Source organism: Argiope bruennichi, chromosome 1, assembly GCF_947563725.1.
Source record: "Argiope bruennichi chromosome 1, qqArgBrue1.1, whole genome shotgun sequence".
NCBI classification, from domain to species: domain Eukaryota; kingdom Metazoa; phylum Arthropoda; class Arachnida; order Araneae; family Araneidae; genus Argiope; species Argiope bruennichi.
The window spans coordinates 27,679,553-27,707,098 of record NC_079151.1 but is presented as its reverse complement, the minus strand read 5'-3'; the positions used below and the strand labels follow the sequence as shown (position 1 = coordinate 27,707,098).

Below are 27,546 nucleotides of genomic sequence, written 5' to 3'. Positions count from 1 at the left end.
TACCATGATTGAATTATTGTTCTAATTGGTGAAGTTTTATTGCCTGGTTGCTTTTGTGTAGCAATTCTTTTTTAACTTCAAGATTTTTTAGCCGTAGATTTTTAATTGGGCTAAAGTCTGGGTTATTCCCAAGTTTTTCCAATAGTGAAATGTAATTGTCTTGACTTGTTTCTACATGCAAAACAACAATGAACTGAATCCTGATTTGAAATATAAGTTCGTCATAATGTGGTAAAACATTATATGCGAAAGACAGCAGTTTAAGAATGGTTATTTTATTAATTCTTTTTTGGCATTTATATCCCCATCAGTCACATAAATTCTGTCATCGGATATAAAACCTCAGATCATATTACTAACGGATATTTAATAGGATAATTAGAATGAAGTTCTTCTTTTTACTTATTTTGCATCATTGTTACAAAATAGTGAAATTTTGGTGATGTCAATCCAAATCAAACAGTTCCATTGATCTGCTGTTCATTTAACATTGGTTTCTTCTTAGTTTAATATTTTCAAAATTTGTTTCGAATTTAAAAATGGCTTTTTTTTTTCATTTAGATTAGATTTTTTCATTTAGATTATTTTTTTTACATTTAGAATAGATTTTGGATCGAATGGTTCTCACACTCAGTTTAACATTGCATTGGATCATTTCACTTTGGATATTCCAATATGATTTTTTCTCGTCATTTAGACACATTATTTTAATCATTTTATCATCACTTGTAATGTTGATAGAATATATCTTTTCCTGCCTTTCCCAATTTGGTATTCTAGTAAGTGTTTAATTAGTTTTCTGAACTTCCTAGTACTTCTACGAAAATTTAGAAATACGGCCTTTAGTTAAGTTTGTAGTATTTTCTTTCCAATTTCATTATAACTGAAACCTTATTCATGCAATTGTAAAATTTTGCAACGTTTTTTTAGCTGATTAGTTAATTTATTACGCCATTTTCTTTATGACATTTGACAACTAACACGCATAAAGAAATGACCAAAATGATAGCAATCACAAAATTGATTATTGTTATCAAGTTCTAAAGATTTTAACCATTGTCACCATTGGATCACTTGCTGAATTTTAGTCATAATAAGACGCCACGTTCTTGTCTGTATATGCACTCACTCAAGCTCATTGGCTACATTGAAATGAAGAAAAACTATCTATGAAGATCTTAACAACGAAATCAAAACGTGCTTTTTTTTTGATTATTTAACCATAATTTTTAAAAACACAAGGATAACTGAACATAATTTAAACAACTGATGATGTTGTGTCCGCATTACAACGGAAAGTGGAGTGCAGTAGCTCCTGAGGGTAAAGACCCCTGAGCACCCAGGGGCAAACTTCTAGCTCATATGAAGATGACACTCACTTGCACAACCCCTTTTTACAGAGGGGACTCTTTCACACACCTCGCAGATAGAACATAGGAGGAAGAACAAGCATGCCCGAACCAGGACTCGAATCCGGGATGCTCAGATCACGGCTAAGACATTTAAACCATAACATTTTTGATTAAATTATCTTTAAAATGATATATAATTTTATGGTATTATTGCAAAAACTTGTGCAATCTTGCTTTTTCAAATTTCCAAAATGCACTTTTTGCAAAATGTTTCACATTTCTAGCCACTACTGTAATCACAGAACTCTTTAATTTAAAATTTATTGATGATATGAAGTTTTTAAACCTTAAAGATTAGAATAGTGATGCACATTAAGTAGTTAGAATGTTTAACGAATTATTTTTAACTGGCGCATGGGGAAAAAATTGAATTATGACATCTAGGACGCTTAAAAATATTTTACATTAACAGCAATTGAATTCCATATTTTCCCAGTTTCTATTAAATCATGGAGAAATTTTCTTTTACATTAAAATCTACTTAATATTTTTGCCAGCTTAAAACTTATTGGTATTTATTAGCATAAATATTAACATTAAGGATTTGTAGTAGTCAGACTTAGTAACGACTTTCATACTCTCTTGAATTTTAATTATGAAATTTAGACAGAAATATGTCTACAGATTAAACAAATCAAAATTAAGCCTTTGTAATTTGAATTTCTAGGTTAAAAATAAGAAAAATACACCCAATCATCAAATAAGTCGCAAAAAAGATATCATTTATCTCCTTAATCAGTAAATATTAATAGACTTTTATTCATTGAATATTCAACTGTTATCTAATTAGTTAAAACCGCGTTATCTTTCCTAAAGTACAATTTGTTTTAGTTTGCTGTGGAGACCTTGAATTTAACAGAACTTTTTATGATGAAAAGTCTGAGCAAAATCTTAACTAATAGAATATGCGGGGAAAAAATTAATCTGTATTTCCCCCTTTGCATATTGCAAAGCAGAAATTATATGTGGAGTCGAAGTGTTTTGAATACTTTGAAGTATTTTGTAACAGTTCGAATGCGCACTTAACTTTAAAAAGTACATCTTTTAGAGAAAGATTTCTATAGAGCATATTCAAATCACTTAAAAAATTATATTCATAAGTATTAATTTAAACTATCAAAAAAGTTCTTCTTATAGCATATATTATTAAAATAATTTTTATTATTATTTTCTCCTAATCATTTCCAGTTACATACCAAAATTATTATTTTTTTTCATTATTAATGAAATCACATAATAACGCATTTTTCAATAAGTTTACATTATTTAGGAAAAAGTATAAATTGTGAAGAGAATTCGTCAGAAGTTAAGTTGAATTATCTGAAAAGTAAAACTCGGGATAAATCCAGGAAAAAAACTATTTTTAATAAGAAAAGTTTTGGTAGTATCTCGGATAATCGGAGGTATCTAATCATTTTAATAAAAAAGGGAATTATTTGGGAAAAGAACATAAACTTTTTTTAATAAGAAAAGTTTTGGTAGTATCTCGGATAATCGGAGGTATCTAATCATTTTAATAAAAAAGGGAATCATTTGGGAAAAGAGCATAAACTTTTTTTAATAAGAAAAGTTTTGGTAGTATCTCGGATAATCGGAGATATCTAATCATTTTAATAAAAAAAGGAATTATTTGGGAAAAGAACATAAACTTTTTTAATAAGAAAAGTTTTGGTAGTATCTCGGATAATCGGAGATATCTAATAATTTTAATAAAAAAATGAATTATTTTGGAAAAGAACATAAAGCATAATTGAAAATCAGGGGAGGATATATGTAATTTAAGGATAAGCAAAAGAAATATCGATGATTTCTTAGAAAATAATTCAACAGCAATGATTTTTTTTCGAAATATTTCAACTTAATATCAAGAAAAAAATTTAATATCTTAGTATATAATTACAAAAAGAAAAACTTTGGAAAATAATTAAACTTTCTAATTCAAAAACAAAGAGAAATATAATCTCACTTTCGAAATTCGGCTATGTGACTTAGAAGAGAGATGGACAGGGAATAATTTCAAAAAGGCGGGAATTCATAAAAAAAATCCTTCGAACGTGCGCTCGGCTTCATAAACTTTTATTCGTTTTTTCTAGATGTTCATCCATTGAAATAAATTTTATAAAATTTCCTTAAACTGAGCATTAGCTGTTATTTAAGTAGAGTTTAAAGGTTTATTAGAGGCTATTAATAATTTAGTCACAAAGTTAAAGAAACGCCAACACATAAGTTATATAACAGAATTGAAATGAAATGTAAGCATTAGATCTTAGATTCTAGAACGTATAGGAATGTTCTCTCGATTAAAATTCAGAAATGCATTAATTACTAAGGGAAATTTATAATCGCTAACAGAAACAGGATATTAAAAATGAAAAAGATATCAAATTCCATTTAATAACACGTAACTTGGTAAAAATGTCCAATTTCATGAAGCCGATGTCTTTACCATAAGAAAGTATACTTATTTGAAGGTTGAAAGTTATATAATCATTAATATCACGATTGGATAAATTGCTTCACACAAGAAAGACATGCGCGTAGATGTTTAAATAACGAAAAAAAAAATGCCTTCTATAGTTGAAACGATTTTAAAGAGAGACCAGCCTTGTGTTTGTGTGGCACTTAACTCTGACCCACAGGAATTACATCACAGAATACCTTGGAATACTGAATGCTCATTGGATGAGGAGAAACAAGGGAGGGGGATTACAGTAGAACCGGTGGGGGGCCTAATTTTCAAACATCTGAAAAAAAAAAACGAGTAGGTAAAGACTTCCCCTATTAAGTTCGTTTCACTGAAAATTTTAGCAGGGTCTTATACAGGTAAGATGCTTTCACTATCCCCATATACTAAAACCAGTTTTCAACTTTGATCTTTCTTAAACCAAAATTTTAAACCTTACCAATTTTGATATTTAATTTGTGTAAATTCCTAAATTTCAGAATTAATATTATCCACTTTTTAAAATTTTAATAGTTTAGAAAAATCAATTTCTTGTTGAGGCTTCAATACTGAAAGAGGTAGGATAAAATTCATTCATATTTTTGCATCATGATTTTTATAATATTATCATTAAAATAATATTATTACTGTAGTCTTACCAATTTTTCTTAAAACATTAACATTATTAAAATATCTCTTCATACAGATAACATGTTATCATTTAGTATTGACTATTATAATCGAAAAAGTTGCAATTTTGTTTTAATCTTTTTCAATTTAATTTAATATATATTTTAGAATGATTCTGATTTTGTGATTATTTTAACGGTTTTGTACACATTACTACATCCATTTTTGTCTTTTTTATTGTTATTCATTTTTGTCTCTTCACTGCTTTGCCGTTCTTAGTGCTATTTTTCAATAATAATGTCAAGAAATTAAATCAATTTTATACTTTTAATAGAAGTATTAAATATAAAGCTTTTACTGTTTTGAAAGTACTTGAGATTTTAATGAAAGTGTATTTAAGCGCGTCCAGAAATTCTTTGTTGGTTTTCAATTGAATTTAATTGTTATTGGCTTATGAAGCCGCTAAATCACAGAAAAGCGCTTCCAATTTTGGAAATACATTTTGATCCTCTAGATTTTTGTGGATTACACGTAAAACAATTTTTCTACTCATTTTTGTGAATTTTCTCTTTGTGCTTGCTTTTATATACTTTTATATGGCATAATTACATTTTAAGAAGTTGAAAATGCCTTGTTGATCAAATATAAAAATGAAGATTTTGAAGAATTATAAAACAATCACGTACCTGTCACATCTATGAATTAGATATGAACCAGGGTAATCTGCTTTTAACTTAAGGGAGTTAACACGATTTCGATAAAATGATTCTTTTCGCTAGAATCTGTTGAAAGTGATTGAACGATAACGAGGAAAAAAAACTTGCATCGCATTATCTTGGTTTTCAGATTACGTAAATGAATACAAATGGTTTTCCCAGTTACATAACTGTTCGTTGCACTGCTAAAAATATTTCTATTCAAGAAATTACGTTATATATAAATTGTCAATGTATAGGAGGCTCTTTTTTCAGATACATTCATTCATTCTTTTAACATCATTGTATTTAAACAATTCGCCATTAATTCAATATTTTGTAAAGTGGTATATTTTATTCAAATGAAATGAAAAGTGATACATGTGAAATTAATAGTTTTTGTGTTTCTTTAAAGAATTTCAACAACATTAGGCATGTTGAAATGTCGTTTGAAGTGCAACATGTATAAAATAAAGTCCAATAACAATTTTTTATTTAAAAAATAAGCAATAAATATTTTATCCAACTAGAATCTTGTGTATTAGAAAATATGATTACAAATCTTGCATTAAGTTTATAATCACGTGATTAAAAATCTGATCGATAGAATTTTAGATATTTTATCCTAATTTAATTATTTGAGAAAGTAAGAATTTAAAAATGGAAATCGAATATTATTGTTGAAGTTATTTCATGAAATTTCCATCTTACAATTACCTTTTCGATTTTGAATTTCACTTTTCATGGTACAAAAATTGGATCCAAGGTATAGCCTTGAACTAACTGGTTTTTTTTTTCACATAATCGCATAATTAATTAGCAACTCAATACTCCTTACATAAGAGGACTAGACTAGACTAGAGTTTAGTCCTTGCATCGACCTAAGAATGAGATGACGCAAGATTAATTCTCTGGTTAATGATTTTCTAGACACTCTAGGATCTTCTTCAGTTTAACTATTATATGCCTTCAAGACACACGGAGTTTCTTTTTTAAAAACTGCGATATCTGAAAAATATTAAAAGGTTTTTTAAGATATCAGAATGTTTTCAAGAGTTATTATTGTCACTATTAATATCAAAGGAATATATATTCTACGAATAATTTTTTACATTCAATAGCATTTTTCTTTTGTTCCTGATTAAGAATTAGTGGTAAGTCTTCAGCATTATTAATAATGCATTTTCATTTTTTAAAGAGATTCTAATCGATAAAGTTAATCATTATCAAGAAGTAAACTCTATTACAAAATAATTACTTATTCTATTACTATTCTATTACATTTATTATGAGTCTCTGTATTACTTTAAAGAAATTTGTCAGAAATATAAATTCATTTGAAGAATGGACATTGACTATATTGACTGGATATAAATGGATTTGATGAGGCAATTTCAAATTTTGGTTCTTCACTTCAGAATGAATAGTGTCCCTGATTTGTCCAGAATTCGTATTAATATTCCGTATTTTCGCATTTTTAATAATCAGCAAATACTTCATGTTAAAAAATTAAATATATTTGATTTTTTAAAACTTATATCGCCTCCCTTCTTTTACTACACATAGAATAGAAACTTATGATCAATGTTCGTGTATCAATTAGATGTAAACTTAGTATTAAATATATAATATGTTCTTTTATCTCTTTCAGTTTTTTCAGTTAAATTTTTCATTGCTTCTGTTTATTTCTGTATAATTATTTTAACGTTTTCTGTACTTTTATTCATTTCTTCAATCTTAATTCCATACTCTAGTGAGTTCGGATTTAAAATTTAGAAAATGTTAACAATTATATGACTTTGGAGCTGCTTTTCTTTTTAGATCTATAGTTACAGTTAAGGTCTTCTCTTCTGCAAATGGGTATTCTGTAATTAAATAAAAGGTAGTGGTACATCTTTATTATAAAGGCATATGCAGAAACAAGACAAAAGCAATTTTTCATCAGAACGAATTATTTAATTCGAGCTAAATAACATTAGAAACGCTGTCAAAATTTCACGCGAACAGAAGAAATAAATAATATCAATAATAATAAGTAATATCAAATTATTTATCTCTTAGGCAGATATTTATTAACAAATAATTATCGAAATGAGCTGTAGTATCTTCCACATTCAATTTCTATAAACAATTTTGATTTTATATCTCATGTATACAATTATTTATAATAATAAATTGCACAACGGCTTTTTATATATAAGCAATTTACTTTGTTTTCACTGATTGCTTTCGCATATAGTTTCACTTTTTATTCTGCATACAAAAGTTGTTAACGGGAAATTTGTTTATTATTTTGACACATTTTTATTTTAAGAGGAAATTCAAAAAAGCAGCAAGAAAACTTATCAGTTTGTATTTAAATCTTTCAGTTAATGAAACAGCTCTTTAAATACTATAGTTAATATCTTGCTTTATCTCTTTAAGGACATGTTATAGATAAAAATTATTTTTACTTGGTTATTAAGATTTCAACAGCCAAAAAGTATGGCGGGGACTTAATCTAAATTATTAAGTTGTTCTGGTTTGAATATTTATAACACGTAATTATATTCAATTCCTTATAAATAAGAATTGTATAATTTTTTGTAACAAATAATAATGCTTTTGAATTCTTTAGAAATTTTACATATTATTACATTAACAAATACTAATATTTATAACCATTCTTTTTTCCAGATTTCTTAGTTGAACAAGTTCTAAATTTCAACCAATCTTCGACCTTTTTAAGCCATCATACCTGCAGGAATTTCAAGGCTTTTATGAGTTATTCGCAATACTTCCCTCAGCGTCTGTTCGTCCTTCTGAGAAAGGTAATTTAAATCAGCAAACGATTTTTTTTAAAAAAACTGCATTCTTGGTCTATAAAAAATTAATCAAATCATAGTTTCATTTTTATAAATATTGTACAAATACTTCAAGATTTCATTAATATTTTTAATTGTAAAGTAAGCAGTTTCATCAGCCACTCAGGTTCATGAATTATAAATTAATAAATTTTTAATTAATGTTAGAAGCTGCCAAATTCAAGTAAGTATTTTGCAATAATAAAATGCATTGCTTTCAGCAATTAATCTTAAATAATTAGATTTTGAATTACATAAATTATTTCAAAAAGCAAAAAACATTCAATTACTTGCCAACATGACAATGTCAACTTTCTTCATTTAACTTGAAAAACAAAAGATTCCGCTAATCTTTTTTAAAACATTTTAATTCCACGTTAAAATATTAATCAAAAGCTTTTAATGCTTTCACTTTATGCCGATTGTAATTAATTAAAAATTAATTATTACTAAAATTCTGGTCTCTTTCAGATTCAACTTCGTTTTTCCAGATTGGCTTATAAATTCAATAATTAGCTTCCAAACAATAATGAGCTAATAGATGAAATATTTGTAAATCAAAATTTATAAAATATCATAACAATCGAATTTTATATTAATTTTAAAAATATAAAAAAGTTATTAAAAGCAATAAGTTGCAAATTAAGATATCTTAATTTAAAAAGAAATATGCGAGTTTCCTATCAAAATAGAATAAAAAAGATATTTTATGAGCTAATAATTTCAAATATTTTATCAATAAATTTACATCAAATATTTTCTATTTAATATCTTTCAAAATACAGAAAAAAATTCTTAGAAAAATATAAAATAAAGTGACAGAATCAAAAAAAGTTTTTAAAAATTTATTTAATAAACAACGTCTTTTTTAATAATAATTCATATTTACAACATAATGAAGATATGTCATAGAACAATAAAATGACCATAACATTAAAATTAAGCACAACAGCACTAAATTAATCAAATATTGCTACATTTAAAGCCTTGAAGAAAAGCTTTAACATTATTCTATAACGTCAATTCATAAGACAGATACAAAACAATTTTACAAAAGCATCTTAATAGTATAATAATCATTAAGTAAATAGAGAAAAGAAGTGTAATTATAGATATTAAAATTGTAATTTAAAAAGATAAAAACTAATCATTATATTTAATACAGCTAATTATATTGATTGGTAATTATTTCAATGCAAACGCGATAAGTATAATGCTCCCAGTTAATAATAATACACTTTCCGCCGGATTTAGACTTCCGACAAGAGAGCCAAACATAACAAACCTGTTGCGAGCGAGCATCGAATAAAAGTGAACGACAAGGAAATGACTATTTTCAGTTACGAGCAATTTCCAATAGAAATAAATAGTAACTACGCATATACTTAAAATAAACGTTCGAGTCGAATTTATCTCCAGGAAGAAACTACAAAAAAGTTGTTGAAAATGAAAATAAAAAGTGCAACGTAAAAGAATAAATGTAGTTTGCTTTCACCTTCACCTAATACAAGGGTGTTGCTTCATTCAATGTACTCCCAATAACTAGTTTCAAGCACTTGACCTTGAAGAAAAAGATTACAATTTAATTCAAACTCCATTTAAGAGTAACATTTTTTTTTTTTTTTTTTTTGTCTCTCTTTCTTTCCGATGCACGCAGCATAATAATGAGAAAACTGACATGACTGATTTTTCTTTTAGATAATAAAGAAATCATGAACAAAGGTCTTTTTTTTTCTTCGGCAATATTCTTGTGGCCTTTCCCCTAATGAAGCTGTTTCAGTTTATCTTTTTAATGATCATTAAGCCTTCCATCTAAATATTATCCACTGTTTTAATGTCTTAGTAAGGCGGAAAAGAATATAATAGTGTTGAATGAAATTATACGAATATTCCTAGGGTTCAAAATTACATAGAATTCGTCGAAAAATAAACAGTCTTTTTCCTTTTCTAATGTCCTTGATAAATTTTAAATAATGGCAGTATTTCTTTATAATGTCGTACATAAGGATGTCATTTACCTTTGTTCAAATAATTCTCATTAAACTGAAACTGTTTAAAAAAATTCTTTATAATGTCGCATAAATTCGATGAAACATCATCTAAAGCAAAAGAAGGAAGTTTTAAAGGGAGTCATTAATAATGCCGGTGTCCTGGCCTAAGGGTAGCGCATCTTCACCGTGATCTGGGCGTCCCGGGTTCGAGTCCTGGTTCGAACATGGTTGTTTTTTACTCTATGTTGTATCTATGAGGTGTGTGAAAGGTCTCCCCGCCTTGTGAAAAGGGCTTGTGCAAGTGAGGATCATCTTCATAGGAGCTAGAAGTCAGACTTCCTCTCTGGGGTGCTCAGGGTGTCTACCTTCAGAAGCTATAGCACAAACCCGGCTTAAATAGCTGACTTGTCTATGACAAGTACCATAAGTAACAACTATTAATAATGATAAAATTAGAATCCAAAACCAAATATCTCGACAACCTAAGCTAGCTATTTTTCAAAAATTTTGCACCTTAAAATTTTCATATTCTTGCAAATGTTGCTAAAGTGAAAACCAAGGGCTTTTATAATGAATATTATTATCTTAATTTGCAAAGATTGTAATAAAATGACATAAAATATATTGAAATATATCCAATTATGAGAACTGCACGTAGTATTAAGCAATGTTATAGAAGAAATTCTTATTGAAGAAAAATTTCTGTCAACGATTGCTCAAGAAAGGTCATTGCAACAAAAATATAATTATCATTAAGTATTGTTCCGTTATTTGAAAAAGTAGCAATTTTAAAATATTCTAAATTTTATCAATACCGTCAATTATAAACATAATAATATACTAAAACGAAAATGAAATCTTATTGAAGATTATGCCTTTACCTAGGTCCGTCGTGAGGACCAAAATACCCTGGGGCTGATCTAGAAAAAGTGTATTGGGATATTTCAGACTCAAGTTATATTCCCTAGTTAAAAACCGAGTTCTATAAAATGATCTATTTTTGAGATAGAGATTTTTAATGTCTGTAGGTTATTTTAATGTTCCAATTTTTATTTCACAAGCTGAAACATTATTTATTCTATCATTCAAAAATTTTAAATGAAAAGTAAAAAATAGATCGGGATATGATGGTAAAAGATCATTAAGAATATGATGGGTGTATGAGGGGATCTGTATCCCAGTATTTCTTTCCATGGGTAAGTAAATGGCTTATCGTATTTTGAACCAATATTTGAAATTAATTTGTTTCCTATAATATATCTCTTGGAGCGATTTTACGAATTACAGAAAAAGGAACTTTATACAATATATAAAGCTAAATAAGCAATTATAAATAATATTTATAAACATAATGAAATAAAATTGAATTATTGATGATTTCAGAAATTTTTCAGAAGCGAGTTTTTTCACATTTATTTGTATAATTCAAGAATGAACGTCCCCTCGCTAATAGCACCAATATATGAAACACCAGCAAACAAGAAACACGAAATTGAAAATTGTCCGTGCAAATTAATTTTTCAGAATTATGAAATTAAAAAATTGCACTGTAAAAATCTTTTAATGAGCAGCTCCAAACAAAGATTCATTCATACTAATGACTTTTTTTCTTGCTATATTTGAATGATTTTATGTGACGAAAACTGGAAACGTAAAAGAAAAAAAAAACTTTAAGCATGAGTATCCATTTCTCAATAAGAAATCAATTTGTTTAAAAAATCTATTTTTAACGTTGGCAAATTTCTATAAGCTAAACATATGAAAAATTCCAAAATATTACAATAAAAGCAATTCCCCTTTATTGATAATTAGCAGGTAAAAAAGTGAATTCGTAATTAGAAAAAATCGCTTTTAGTCATGCTCTGTTTTTTTTCTTCTATTTACTATAGCTTTAAAAAGAGTATTAAAAAATTCTCTCTCCGTCTATATAATATTTATTTCTTTCAAATTTAAAAAGTAAATTTACTAATTATAATTGCTAATGTGTTCACAAATTAATAAGCTATTTTGTGAATGAATGCACATACATATTTTAGTATTTTATGTCAAAATAAAAAGAATGGAAACACCTAATCTAAATAATTTTATGCAAATAAAAGAATAATAGCCCCCTGTTTTCAGAATTATTTATTTAAAATTAACTTATAGCAGAAAAACTAATTTAGAATGGTTGACAGCAACCAAAGTAAAAATATCACAATTTTAGAATATTTGAAGAAATAAATAAAATTTAAGTCAGAATATAAAGTGCGAAAAGTAAGTTCATATTAAAAGTACATCTTCCACGTAAGATAATATTTTAAAATGATGACACTTTTAACAATAACTGAAATTCATTTAACCTCACAGCAGAATATTAAAAAAGAATAAAACATCAGTTTCAGCAGAAAGCAAACTTTACTTATTTTATGCCTGCGCCCGTAATTTGTTTCTAAATACAGGCTAAATCTTCAAAGAATATGCAAATGCGATTGTAACATATTTTTTACTGAGAATGCTATAGGTTGTCAAGAAAGCAGCATTTACAGTAAAACTGTGCGAAACACAAAGCGCATGCATCACGAAACGTAAGTAAATAAAATTTACTTCCTTATAATTAAATAATTTTAATGAAACAAAGTTATTAGTTTTCGGCAGAATGCTTACAACTTGGAAGGAGGTAAGCATTAAAAAATTTGTTTGATAGCCACAGTAAAACGATATGATTGGTAGAAACAAAAATTCATCACTGAAACATTAAAATTACAAAGAGTACTTAATAATTAAATTTGTAACAGTATTGCCATTAAATAGAATCTTTAACAGTAAATAAAATAAAAAAATATAAGACTAATTAAATTTTAGATATCCGTTTTTTTGACCTGGTATAGATATTTGAGATTATAATAAAATCTTGCATCTAAATAATAATTTATCTAAGAATGTCTCACTTTGAATTAATGGCAAATTTTGGATTTAGAATATAGATAAATAAATTATAGATAATAACGACATAATATAGATAATACGACATAGATAAATAGATTGTAGATAAATTATAACGACATTCTAATTTGTGGAAAAAAATTTTAAATACAAAACTACATAATTTTTACGATTAATAATTTTTCTCTAAATTGGGAACTAATGCAATACTTTATTAAAATGTTTTTATTAAATGGAAAATTTTTAATTTTATTCTATTAAATTAAAAATTACATTTGATCAGTTTAAAATGTAATATATTAGAATAGTTAATCAGTTCCTATTTATGATTTTTTTTTATATCGGTTATACAAATATTCATTCAAATACAAAATCTGATTTCATATAGCAAATATATTTTTGATTTAAGTTCACGAAACCAAACACGTTACTAGTATTATACTACAATTCAAAATAAAGATTATATTCTCTACATTACTTAAAGAACAACCATACAACTTGTATTATATTTGGACGATACATTTCGATTTTTAAACATTTTTATAAAATAATAATTATTTGTTTAAGGAAACAATTTATATATTCCAATAAGAAAAATCGTTTCTCCTAAAAACATTAAGCAATTCCCATACATAGTTACTTTCAAAATACAAATACTTTGCGATAAATATACAATTTCAGAAAAATTCAACTATTATGTTGCTAGATCGATGAGGAAGATTGAAAAATTTTAGTAAATTTTAAACTGTTAATAAATAATTATTAAAGTTTTACCTCAGTTATGATGGCAGCGAAGAACAGACCTATGTCATAGCAATTCCTTGTCCTGAAGTCTTGAACTTTTAGACGTTCGCACACAGTAAAATAATAACTGTTTTGATGAAGATTTTTCTTATCCTCGAAATATAAATGCTGATCTAAAAATAACCGTCCTTGTGCTGAAATTGGCTACAACCTGTTCTACAGCGCATGCGCAATCTATCTTAAGACTGAACTGACCAACCTTGAGGTATTTATAGTAATCATTACCATAAGAGTCATAAGATTTTCTCCTAATGCTTCTCGTGACCTTCAATTTCTATCTTTTCAGTGGTTGTTTTAAATTTCTTTTCGTATTCTAATGATGTTAATATACTGACCAGAAAAAGTACTTTTTTGCTTTTTCTATTTGTGCCAATTTAGTCACGTTGCACAAACGTTTTTCACATGCGTTGTACGCACAATTTTTTTTTCACATGACTCCTAAAATTATCTAAGATTGAGAATCCAGAGTTAGATAATATAGGAATATTAAAATTTCCTTACAATTCTGCTTTCCTTGTACTTCTCTGCTTTTGATCAAAAAAATATTAATAAATTTGTTTATTTTAATTAAATAATTATAATAAATGTATGTTAAAATTAACATTAGTATAGTTAATTATTTTATATATTTCTTTGCAATGCTTTGCCTAGTTCCCCTTTGTAAAATTAGAGGAGGACCTAGATATTTTGCTACCCTACGCAGTGCACTTTATGAGGTTCTACCGTTTTAATAAATTTCGTTTCGCAGTACAGTACACTTTTAATTTAATTAATATATTTATAGCTTATTTTAGATATTTTTTTATTTCATTTTCTTTGTAAAAATGCTTGTGCTCTTATAGATTTATTATGATTCACGACTGAACGATATCTACATTTGTTACCTGTATTATTTAACAATACACTACCGTTTATTAAATTCTAAGTGAACAGAATGAAACAGATTAATATCTGAGTAATTATAATATACTAAGAGCTGATATTCTGATATTTTATAATTCAAACAATTCATATTAATATCTGACTATACTTGACTGAGAGCTGATATTATTCTGACATTTTATAATTCATAGAAGTAATATTAATATTTGACTAATTGTACTTGATAAAGTGTTGATTTTATTCTGACATTTTAAAATTCATAAGATTCATATTAATATGTGATTAATTATACCTGACAAAGTGCTGATATTATTCTGATATTTTGTAATTCATAGAATTCTTATTAATATTTGAGTAATTATACTTGGCAAAGTGTTGATATGATTCTGACATTTTATAATTCTTATAATGCGTAATAATATCTAATTATATTTGACAAAATGCTAATATTGTTATGATGTTTTATAATTCATAGAATTGGTATTTTGCGTTTCGGTCGTTTTTGTATTTCTTTCCAAATTTATTTATTTGTCAGTTCGGTATATTCTTTACAAATTTATTTATTTATCAATTTGGTATATTCTTTACAAATTTATTTATTTGTCAATTTCTTACATTTACTTGTTTGTGGCCCTCCATCAACTAAACAGCCTTAAACAGCTACTTAGTCCGCCTAGTTTGAAATACACCTCTATGCAAAACTAAAGCATTTTTTAAATACAAACTATTGAGATTTTATATTGAAATTTTGTACAAATATTTTAGATCGGATTTCAAATGTTAGCCACTTAGAATTAACAATTATTAATTTCTTTAAAATACCTGCATTATCGGTCATTGAAATTTTCGAAATGATAATCGATTACATGGAAATAGAAAATAATGCTTGCTTAAGTCTTTTTTGCACTAGCTGAGCAATTTGTTAATAAAAAAAAATTATATGACTATTTTTTCAGAAACATACATCAATACTTCTCTTAAATTGTTTAAGTATGCTATCAGTGAATATATGGCAGTTAATTTTTATTTATAATATCGTAATAGCGGTAGTGATAAAAATTTAATTTATATATATATTTTAAATTGTTTAGAATAATTTTAAAATTTTTGAAAGAATTTATAGCTTTTTGATATATATGTTAACAAAGATAGTCAGATGTTCCAAGTAAACTCTTTATTTACCAAATTATTTCACTATAAAATGTTCGATTTTAATTTATATCATTAGATCAGTTTCGGGGTAGAAAAACCCAGGAAAGAGGAGAAATTTTTTAATTAATGAAAAAATTTAATTAATAATTCAAGTTAATGTTATGTTTTTAGTTGATTTCTACTACTTGCTACAGTCAGAATAAATACTGCTTTGAATACTATCGAAAAAAATAGTTTAGATTACGAAGATATCAATACAATTTAAATGGTACTTTAAAGTACCGTCATTACTTAACCAAAGGAGTCCACTCGTATTAAAAAAGGATTAATTAAAATAAATTCAAAAAATTTTATAAAAATAACCGGGTTTAAATCAAAATAAATCAAAAGAGTATTATTTTTTCCAATTTTCATTTCATATATAGCGTTGTATGTATTTCATTATACAATAAAAGTGTTTTCTCAATAATAGCTTTCTTTTTTTAATTCCTCTAACGTAACTTAGTTTCTGGATACCCCAGAATATGAGGGTTTCATAGCAATATAGCGCGGCATCTCAAAAATGAATTATATGGCACACAATTTTCAAATTTTTTTATTATGTTTTATAGATTGATTTTATAGCTCATTAATACAAATGTCACTACATGAGTAATGATTAATGAAACATATGATTTTATTTAAACATAAACAATTATTATATAGTTTTATTTTTACTATTGATCTTTCATAATTCTGTTTTCTTCAGCCTACGTAAGCAATAATGCCACATATATATGTTCAACAGAAAAAAACTAGTAAGCCGAAGTGATTTAAAATAAAGTTAAATTTATATTTTGCAGAATTGGGATACCATGTTTTATGCTCGTGGTGATGATGGTTTGAGCATCGAGGAAGTGTCTGAGGGAGCTCCTCTCCTTGCGACAGCACCGAAGGATGATCTGTACGAGACCAACCCAAGAACGTGGAGGAGATATATGCAAGTCCAAATGAAAATACCTCGAGTTCAAACGATAACTGGCGTTCTTCTAGGGTAAGTCTCCGATGTTTTCTGTTGGAGTCATTTAGTATTAAGGCAGGATGCTCGATCGTAAGGTATTTGAAAATAATAGCTTTTAATATAAACTATACGCGACTGGTTATGAATTACATTCATGTTAAGAGTGCATCTCTTTGATGAATTTAATTATGAGAGCCATTAGTGGCTATGAAGATGCCAAATAGAAATCGATTTCTTGCCGAATATGTGAATTAAAATATTATTAAATGGACTAAATAGATGAAGTAACCAGATATATCTTGCTTCCAAAAATCCAAATACCAGACTTTTTATACTTAATCATTTTAATGCAACTCGAACAGATATGCTCATGTCGTTATATTCGGAAATTCAGGGACCAGGCTGAGATATACAAGCTGACTGGAGTTAGAAGTTGAAAATGTTCCACAACAATAAAGGCCAATAATTTGGAGAGAAAAAAGAACTAGCGATGGCACAGAAATTTCACAACCGAATCGTGTAGTTCCCTTAGAATAAATATTTATTTTTGGATACTTTTAACCAGTACTTGTTTTATTGTTTTTTAATTATTATTATTTCTTTAAAAATAAATTTTAAAATTGATTTTTTTTATTACTATATGGTTTAAATCAGTGCCAAAAATTGTCAGAATATAGCTCCAGGAATTTTTTTTATAACACAAGCTAAAAAAAAAATTCTTTTTGAAATAAATCAATGACTTTAAAATCATATCATTTCTGACAGTTGACTAATTCTAGAAATAATGTAATATCTTTGAAAGTCTTTTTGATTAACCATCTTCACTAGAAATTTTAATTGAAATACAGTTCGATTACCTGTAAAGCTTAATTTATTTATTTATTTATTTTATTTTCAGGTTACTACTGTTAGCAATGATACTGATGTTGGTGGCTGAAGCCATCCGAGAATCTCGTGAACCAGATCCTTTCCTAGTACAATATTCCACCTCACCTAAACCATTTACAAGTGAGATTTTCTTATGAGAAATTATACATAACAATGATAGTTTAAAAGATTAAATTTATATAAAATCTATTGTCACTTTCTTTCAGGTTTGATACATTTACAAAACAAAGAGTTTCAACAAGCTTGGATCGAGGGAGAAAGTCTAGTCTCGTATAGAAAAAATTTGGAGAAGATGCTGGTGGATAATGGTAAATAGAATTCACTTATTAAAGAGTCCTATAGTTGTCGTATTATATAATCATTGTATTTCAAACTATGTTATTGTAAATAAAAATTGCGTTTTTTTTTTTTAAGCATTTTTTTTTTGAGTATTGAGAGGAATTTTGTAACTCAGGTGACTTATGATATATTTGGAAAATTCTCAAAAATTGATGATAAAATTATTTGAAGATTTTTTTGTTTAAATGTAAACGACTTTTATTTTTAAAGTTCACAAATTTTAGTTAGAATGTGGTTAAATTAGCAAGAAATAAGCAATTATGTATAGAGATCTGGTATCTCTTAGTTGTGAAAAAATATGTTAACTCTGATTTTGCATGGAATTTAAATTATAACCTTCATTCACAACTCATTTCTGAGTGAAACGATATAGCATCAATGAATCTTATTTAAACAGATGTATTCAAATAAGTTAAAATAATGGTCCCTAATAAAGAAATACTCATTTATAAATAAGGAAAAATGTTAAACAAGATCTCCATTTTTCGTCCTGTGTTTCAGTTTTATTTTAACAATGGCGGCTCATTGGCTTAGAAACGAGTAGCAGTGCAATGAATTTTCGTTGATACTTTTTTTTCTTGAAGACGTTTCAATAACATTCATATCTGGCAAAGAAAGACTTGGATAATGGTGTTCATAGATCAAAATAATATTATTAAATTTCATTTAACCTAGATAAAATTTTATTCTTTGTAGAATCGCATCGAAATCACCTGTAGAATCGCATCGAAATCACCTGTAGAATCGCGATACTTACATGTCTATCTATCAAATAATTTTTGAGAAAGGTTATTGGAAATCTATGAACACAGAAAAGAAGACTTGCATATAGAATGCTGAATAAATGAAACCTATTATATAGGATGAATGCGAGTGTAACTTTTAACTGCAAAAAATATTTGCATTGTTTATAGGTGTGCTTCCCAGAAGAGGTTCGTCTTCAAGTTTGTTGCAGAATTTCCAAAAAGGCAATGTGGATTCTCAAGGACTTCAGGATTGTGCCATCATCGTTGAACACATGAAGAAGTCTCTTGGAGGATGGTAAGAAATACCTATTAATGAATTTGCATTTAAAACAGGATTTTACGAAGGAAATTTTTCACGAAATTAAAAAAAAAAATTCTAATTATGTAGAAATATGGTTCACTTGTAATAAAATCGAACTGTTAACTTATTTCTGAATACCACAAAGATTATTTTTCAAGTCAAAACATTTTTTGCAGCATTGATACAGCTCTACTACCAGATCACTGCCAATTAAAAAAACCAAATGTGTGCAATGAATCTTATCCATACAGAACCTTCAATGGAAGCTGTAACAATCTTTTGCATCCTGATTGGGGTATGGCTGTATCACCGTTTAGAAGGCTACTTCGAGCTGAATATGCCGATGGTAATCATTTTATGATTTTTCTTTATTATCTTGGTGCCAACAACAAAGATATAATAAAATTGGAATTTCTAAAATTATCTATTTTGTTATTCTATACTCAGTCAGTATTTTCTCGTTTCTTCTGAAGCCGGATACTCATTTTGTTTTGGATTCGTGACTACAATCGTTACACTGTATGAAAATTGATTTAATCAGAATTTTGAAATGCGTTTCATATCATATATTGTAAAAATACATCAATAATTCTATTTCATGGTAAAGATTTTAGTAGAGTGGTGATTTCTTTAAATCTATTTCGATACTCTAAATAATAACAAAGGAATGTGATTAAAGAAATAGGTACATAAAATTTTGCGAGTATGCTAAATCGGGATTTTTTTTTTTTTTTTGCAGAAGCAAAAATCATTTTATTTGCTTTCCTTTCTGAATATTCCAAGTATTCCAATATTCCAATCATTGAGCACCCATTTTGAGTCGGAAAATGAATAAAATATGCTTTGGTCCTTGAGAAACAACCGAGAAATATAGCATTTATTGCTAAGCTAGATCTGAAAATATCTTACACTTTAGGTCTTCACGACAGTAAAGATCGCATGATAAATGTAATGAACATCATGATTTAAATTGTTATTAGAATCTATTCTAAAAGGACGACAAATACATCTTTCATGTGTACTGAAGAATTTTATCAATTTAATCAATGCATCACCTCAATAAACATAAGATTTTTACAGCTCTTATTCCCCGTGCACATTTTATAATTTTTACGATAAAAATGATTTAAAGGCAAGTCTTTTTTGCTTACTATAATACAAATGAAATTTAAATGATTTTCTTCCAGGTGTATCTCTGCCTCGAGTGTCTGTCACAGGTGAACCACTTCCAAATGCTAGATATTTAAGCAATGAACTTTACACCCATCATTCAAGACCAAGAAGTAATCATACTATTCTTACTTTATACTTCGGATTGTTCATCGATCACGATATCATCAGAATAACCAGCAAAACAGGTACTTTTCGTAATTTATATTTTAGAACTTAAAACTTTTCTGACATGAATATTGCTTTATTTACTATGACATGAATATTGCTTTAATTTTTAAAAAATGAACTTATCGTTCTTGAAATGTTTCCCTACAGGTCATAAAGGAGCTGCTATATCTTGTTGCCATCCTGAAATAATAGAAAATCCAAGTTACCTTCATCCCGAATGTATGGCCATCGGTGTTCCTGAAGATGATCCATTTTATGGCCCTCTGGGAGTGAGGTGCCTCGATTTCGTTAGATCTGCTCCAGCACCGGGAGACTGCCCAGGTAAAAAAAAATCAACAGATTGAATTATATAAAGTTATTCAAGACAATTAAGACGATTACAAAAAGTTTTCACTTATCCGTTAATAATGACGAAACGAAATATTTCGCTCACAATACAGTAAAAAACTTAAAGTTTTATTTACTTATGCAATAAATGACTTATGAAACTTCCCTTGGTCCAGTAGGTAGTTCATTTCATGTCCAAGATTTGAAGCATATTTGCAGATATTGATTTGAGTTTTGACAATCACCTACGTGTTCTATATATGGCCATCCAAATCTTCTTGGGTCTTCATTTCAGTGACATATATCATAAACTATTAGAGCCTTCCTTATGTGCAAAGTGAGCGAAATGATAATAGAGAATGCTTCACATCAGGTATGAAATGGACTATGACATGAATATTGTACATGTGACAAAGGAAATAATATAGTATAATTATCCTTCCAAATTGTGCTAAAGTTTTTTTTATCCTATCGCTGTTTGCAAGACAGTACAATTATTTTGAATAACCGTGTATTTTTAATAGAAGGGAAAGATAATTTTAAAATGGATGAGAAAAAACTTGAAATGAATTGATGTTTCCTTTGCAACCACCCAAATCGGATAGATTTGTAATCCTTTTTCCACGGAATGGAAATTCACATATTTTTAGAGATCTATTTTTCTAAGTTAACTTTTCAAAATCTTCATTTTTCAGCCAGTTTTTCATTGTTAGCATTTCCAAAAGAATGTAATCAAGAATATCAAAAATTCATCTGCAAGTAATATTCAAAATTAAAACTTTCAATTAAAGTTATTATACTTAAAAATTATTTTAAGGTATTTTTCTGGGTGGCCATTCGGGCTAAATATGTTTAAATTCTGCCAGTTGTTTTCAAATAATATAATGAACGAAAACTTTAAAAAGGGAATATTTCACTCGAGGTATTTTCTTTCACCTGTCGAGTGGAATATCTATTTTTCATCTTAAGATTCGATGAATAATTATTAAAATATATATTATGTCAATTTTTAATCTTTAGATTGGTTATATGTAAATACAGTTTAAAAGTAGCCTTATAAATACAGTTTAAAAACAGCCTTTCAGTTTTCAATTCAAAGTAGCAAAAGCCAAAACATGGCTATATGTATTTTAATTTCCTGAAAATTTAGTTAGTCATAAATTGAAAACTCCCATCACATAATATCTTACTTTCTAAAATAGCTTTATAAACATTAACATACTTTTAAGATACTATTTTTATAAATATTCATTGCGTAGTAAAGGAATAATTAATAATTTCCTTTTTCACAGGAGAAAGAGAACAGATGAATATCGTCAGTTCCTTCTTAGATGCATCTGGAGTGTATGGTTCTTTTTATGATAACAACAATATTTTGAGATCATTTAAAGATGGTAAGTAATCTGCGTTTCAAAACTTTTTTCATTGACTTGGTCTCTCGAAAATATTGTCGCAGGTTAGTTAATTCTATAAAATAAGACACTTGCTACGAAATTTTTAAACCTATGAGTACTGCTTGAATTCATTTTAAAAAAAAATATTTGTTCTATAATTGATTACAATTTTTTAGATTTCAAATCTTTATTTATGTAAACTAATAATTTTATAGTTGGGCTAGAAATAATGCTTTTCATGAACCTCAAAACGTAGTGAGAGCTGCTCTACATTAGGAATCAGCTTGGCGTTTTTATTATATCTCTATATATTTGGTGGCAAATAAAAGAATGTCTGAGGCTACTATGAAATTTCTACATTCAAAAGCTATAATGAAGTCTCTGTCTTAAAATTTCAAATATTTTTGTTTTAATAATACGAATTTCATTCCTATGCATTTTTTCTCTATTATTCATGATATTTTAAATTTCATTTGATGAACAATCTGTAACATTTTTAAGCTTTCATGAAATTCGAAGTCATTTCATTGTTCCATCAAACTATTCAATCACAAGCTTTTGATTATGCTAAAACTATACTAAAAGATTTCTTTGCTCACTTCCATTTCATTCTCATTTCCATTTGTATTTCCTAGTATATACACTTTTTAATTTATATACTATGTAACATGTAGTAAACTAGTTCCATTAAATTTATACTCATTTTATGCTACCAAATAGCGAAATAAAATTTTTAATAAATCCATTCCATATAAATAATTTAACAGCCAAAAAGTCAATATATTGAGCGAAGAAGGTGATCACGAAAGGTGGTTAATAATCAAGAAAAATAGATAGAAAATAACTAAGACAGAAATAACTAAGGGAAAAATGCAGAATAAAATTTCAGTAATGAAGAATTTTGGCAAATGCATTAGAAATAAATTATTTCTATAAATTGCACATATTGTATTTAGGATGCAATAATTTATATGTTATATTTCATATAAATTTAATTTATATATTACATTATACGTATATTTACATAATTTCACACTTCATGGTTATATTTTAACTCTTTAATGCAGGTCAGATGAAAGTGTGTTGGATAAACAATACAGAAATGCTGCCCCAAGCGCATCACATCAGTTACCAGTGTGGCTTCCCACAAAGGGATCAATTCTGCTTCAGAGCAGGTATGAATTATATCTTCGGACGAAAATTATCTTTGAGACGATACATAAAAGTAAAGCACTGAAATCTTTTAACTGCTGTTCTTTTGATAAACAGGTGACATGAGAGCCAATGAACAAGTCGAGTTGACAGCCCTCCATACTATCTGGATGAGAGAACACAATCGCGTGGCCATGCGACTCCGTTCGATCAACCCGAAGTGGGATGAGGAGAAATTGTTCCAAGAAAGTAGAAGGCTCGTCATAGCAGAGTTGCAACACATTGCCTACAATGAATTCTTGCCAGTTCTGCTAGGTAAAGTTATTTGGCAAGATTTTATTTATGTAAAAGTTTATTTGAATTCTCAGATTTTGTACATCTGTGAATTATAAATATCTGATTTTAATATTCAAATTTTTCACAATAATCTTTTTTATATAAATATAATTAGTTTTCTAATTTAAAGCAAAGATTTTGCCATGCCAGGATTCTTGATATTAATCTCTGATGAAAGAAAGAACAGAGGGAAAAAAACCCAGAATTAAATTGAAAACATAATGATAAGATTCATCAATTTCCAAAATGAGAAGATATTCTTTTTTTATTTATAATTCATACGCTGAGTATAGGAAGAATATATCTTTTGAGAGATAGAATTAAAAACAGTAATTATGAAATGATCAGGTATAAGAAATCTAAATATAATCGATCCAATCAATTATATTTATATCGATATATTAATACTTTCAAATATATAAATGTAGTTAAAATTAAATATTTGCGGATTAATCTAAATTATAATGTGGGATTTATGCACATATTACATAGTATAATGTTTCTAGCCATCATAAGATTTATAATAATAATTTTATTATTCTAAAATTTCTCTAGCTAAAGTTCATAGCTTTTTAATTCTTTTATTGATTTCATTTCTTTAATAAACTAGTTAAACTCGTAAAAAAATGTTTTAATCATGAGCAATAATCTCTGTTTTTCAGGCAAAGATGTGGTAAAGGAACATGGGGTATTAATCGACCCCGAAAGGGGCTATGATGGTTATGATCCAGAGAAAGATCCCAGCATCTACAATGTATTTGGCGCAGCTGCTTTCAGAGTTGGTCACAGTCTTATTGAGGTTAAGAGATGATTCATTCTTCTTGTGATTATAACTATAGAGCGCATGAATTTAAATATAACGAAAAAACATCGATAGTACGAGTGCAGAATAATTATAAAATAATCGTTGGGGTTTAAGAATATATAGCTGTAAAAATGTCATTTACACACTTCAATTCCACGGGGGGGGGGGGACAGATGTTTCATCTTTATATCCATTCTTTCCTTTTCTATGGAAACCACCGGATGAATTTTAAAACGAATCTTAAGTTTTAGATTAGTCCTCTCTCGGTTTCAGTTCAAAGAGGATTCCGAAAAAAATATGGACCAAATAAGACCGAATTATCAAAGCATACTGCATTTTTTTTTCTTTTTGCTAATTCAAGGACACTGGCTGAAGCAATTTCTGCACTGCTGTAGAAAAATTAAATGTGTCAAAGAATGTATCGGGTAAAATTAGACACATTTTCAGGAATCTGGTAAAGTTAGAAATATTTTCAGTTTTCGACAGGAATCAACACAGCGTTCTTAACGGAAAAATTGGACTGCCGAGTAACAAAGGGAAAACATATAAAATCTTTATAACTATTCAAAAAGAAAATTGTAAAGCTTCTGTTTTTGTTAGATAATGTTAATATTCGATGTATACTTTTTGAAATAAAATGAGTTCAAATTTAATGATTAATTAATAATTACCATGTATAATTGGCTTTCCAATTAGATATATTGCCATTCCATGTCCTAACATAAATTGGTATAGTGTAACCATGATTAGACACAGAATTTTTTTTTAATATATTGATAAATTTGTGTAGATTTAGACGAAAAAACTCTATTTTTATTTAATGTATTTATGCTTAATGCGCCATATAAGAATTTGAATTGATAATCTTCTTTTTAATTTTTTTTACACAATTATTGATTCATTTCTTGAAATGACTTTTTTTGTTTGTGTGAAATGCATTAACCAATACCTAATCGACAATTCTTGATTATGTGGTTTTGGTAAGATGAAAAGCACATTATTTCTTTATTTTATTATGTGGATAACAACCCAATGGACTAAAAAAGCAGAAATCAGCAACATTATTTCTTAATAAGAAAATCAAATTCATTATCTTGTCATTCAGTTTTCTGTTTAACCATTTATATCATAAGTTAAATTTCTAACAATTTGGAAATCGTAAATTATATTATTTTGGGAGTAGAAAACTCTAGGGAAGATGAAAATTATTTATTTAATTAAAATAATTTAATTAATGATAAAAAATAATTTAATTTTTGCCTTTAACCACCATCAATTACCTGCTGCTCAAAATATAATCTTTGCGTTCTTGTAAATGCCATCAGTAAAAGCAGTCATATTGAGACGATATAAGTATTGATTTAAATGGTAGATACTATGAAAGATCATCAAAATTTAAAAGGTAAAATATGGAAATTCGAAATCATATTTTTATATTTCTATTTTTACAATATTATTACTCAAATAATATCATTTCATAGATAAACATTTCAATAAATATCAATTGATTTTCGGTGTATATAACTGTTATAAAAATGCGCATTTCTGTATTGAAACTTATACTATTAAATAAATTTATGAAAAAAAATCAGAAACCAAGTTAAAATTCTTTAAGATATACATTTATTTTGTATAAATATTGAACATTTTAATTAGAATCTAATTTTGATGTTTTTCAACAGGGTATGTTAGACTTAATTGGACCTGGTTACACTACCGAAAAACAGATTCCACTGCACACTGCATTCCTTAATCCTCACATTTTCTACGAAAAGGGAATAGATTTGCTACTCAGAGGCTTAGTCAGAGAGAAGTCGCAATCTGTAGACAGCTTCATAACCGATGAGGTACCCCTTTGAACATTTACAGAGGCATTTCATTTTCATTTCAAATAGTCCATAAATAACAAAAATTTCTCGCACAGGTTCGAAATAGATTGTTTCAACCTCACAATGGTAAATGGGGCATGGATTTGTCAGCTATTGGAATCCAGCGTGGTAGAGACCACGGTCTGCCTGGTTACACAAAATGGAGGGAGTTCTGTAAACTTCCTGAAGTGAATTCATGGGAAGATCTTTTCAATGTCATGGATTCTCAGCATGTCCAGAGGCTGCGTAAAGTTTATGAGTAGGTTGATAGTGTTTTTCATCTTTTTATATTTGTTAATAGCATTTTCATTGTCATATTAGAAGCTGAAGCCCACACATCGATATTAATTCAAGTATTTACACAATTTCGTCAATGAAATGTTTGATTATTTCTTCCACCAGTTCCGTGGAAGACATAGACTTGGTACCTGCGGCTCTTTCAGAAAACCATCTTCCCGGAGCTATGGTTGGACCTGTCCATGCTTGCCTGATAGCCAGACAGTTCAATCATTTACGATATGGGGATCGTTTCTGGTTCGAGGTTCAAAACCAATCAGGATCGTTCACTCCGGGTAATAAAGTATATTCATTAAAAGCCATTTTATCCAAAAATATTGTTAATGTTAATCATCCGTGTTCAAGAAAATCGCCTCATTTTTTTTCAGTATATAAAACAGCGTCAGTTAATCAAATTAAAGGGAGGGAAGAGATTTCAAAAAGCAACTTTTTTCTGTTAAGCCATGAATATCTACTACTGTTTTGTATATAATTACAGTATATAATTCTGAAATATTTTGGGTGCAAAATGAATTCAAAATTCCCCTTGTTAGCCACATATATGCTTTATATTAGTTAACTTTTTAATTTAATTATTTCATGATTTTACTGGGATAATAATGATTATTCCCTGTTATTACTTTACAGGTTTCGTTTGTTTTTCTAGAGACATTTTTAGCAACCAGAGCTTGGTTAATCAGGATTTTAATGCATTTCGAAACGAGAAAATTTTTTCATGCAATGTCTGAGTTTCAGTTTATTACTGTTATCGGGTAGCACTCGATAGCAGCACTCGTTTTTGCTATCGGGTAGATAGCAAAAACGAGTGCTGTAAATCATCCTAAAATACAGGATGTATAAAAAGTAAATATCCCAATTTTGCAGGACAATTAAAAGAAAACAAAACCAAGTATAACCTTGTTGTTCATCAGAAATAAAAAAATAATAGTTGAAAGTTTAAATTCAACTCAGTTAAAAGTGTGTAATGTGAGCTCT

General features: G+C 27.7%; 1 protein-coding gene across 4 annotated transcripts in view; it reads left to right on the top strand.

The window, feature by feature from the left end:
• Nucleotides 1–27,546, top strand: part of LOC129977329 (peroxidase-like) — a 48,726-nt gene that overhangs the window by 17,754 nt on the left and 3,426 nt on the right. The window contains exons 1-16 of one of the 4 annotated variants that reach the window (XM_056090553.1): nt 4,163–4,235; nt 7,857–7,990; nt 16,620–16,810; nt 17,676–17,785; nt 17,872–17,973; nt 18,919–19,045; nt 19,228–19,397; nt 20,239–20,409; nt 20,540–20,713; nt 22,012–22,113; nt 23,181–23,288; nt 23,383–23,580; nt 24,264–24,400; nt 26,089–26,253; nt 26,331–26,533; nt 26,677–26,846. In XM_056090553.1, coding sequence (XP_055946528.1) covers nt 7,940–7,990; nt 16,620–16,810; nt 17,676–17,785; nt 17,872–17,973; nt 18,919–19,045; nt 19,228–19,397; nt 20,239–20,409; nt 20,540–20,713; nt 22,012–22,113; nt 23,181–23,288; nt 23,383–23,580; nt 24,264–24,400; nt 26,089–26,253; nt 26,331–26,533; nt 26,677–26,846 — 2,179 coding nt within the window. In that variant the 5' untranslated portion in view covers nt 4,163–4,235; nt 7,857–7,939. Of the gene's footprint in view, nt 1–4,162; nt 4,236–4,294; nt 4,434–6,067; nt 6,335–7,856; nt 7,991–16,619; nt 16,811–17,675; nt 17,786–17,871; nt 17,974–18,918; nt 19,046–19,227; nt 19,398–20,238; nt 20,410–20,539; nt 20,714–22,011; nt 22,114–23,180; nt 23,289–23,382; nt 23,581–24,263; nt 24,401–26,088; nt 26,254–26,330; nt 26,534–26,676; nt 26,847–27,546 lie in introns of those variants that run through there. The other 3 variants (XM_056090554.1, XM_056090552.1, XM_056090555.1) reach the window with 3 other exon arrangements.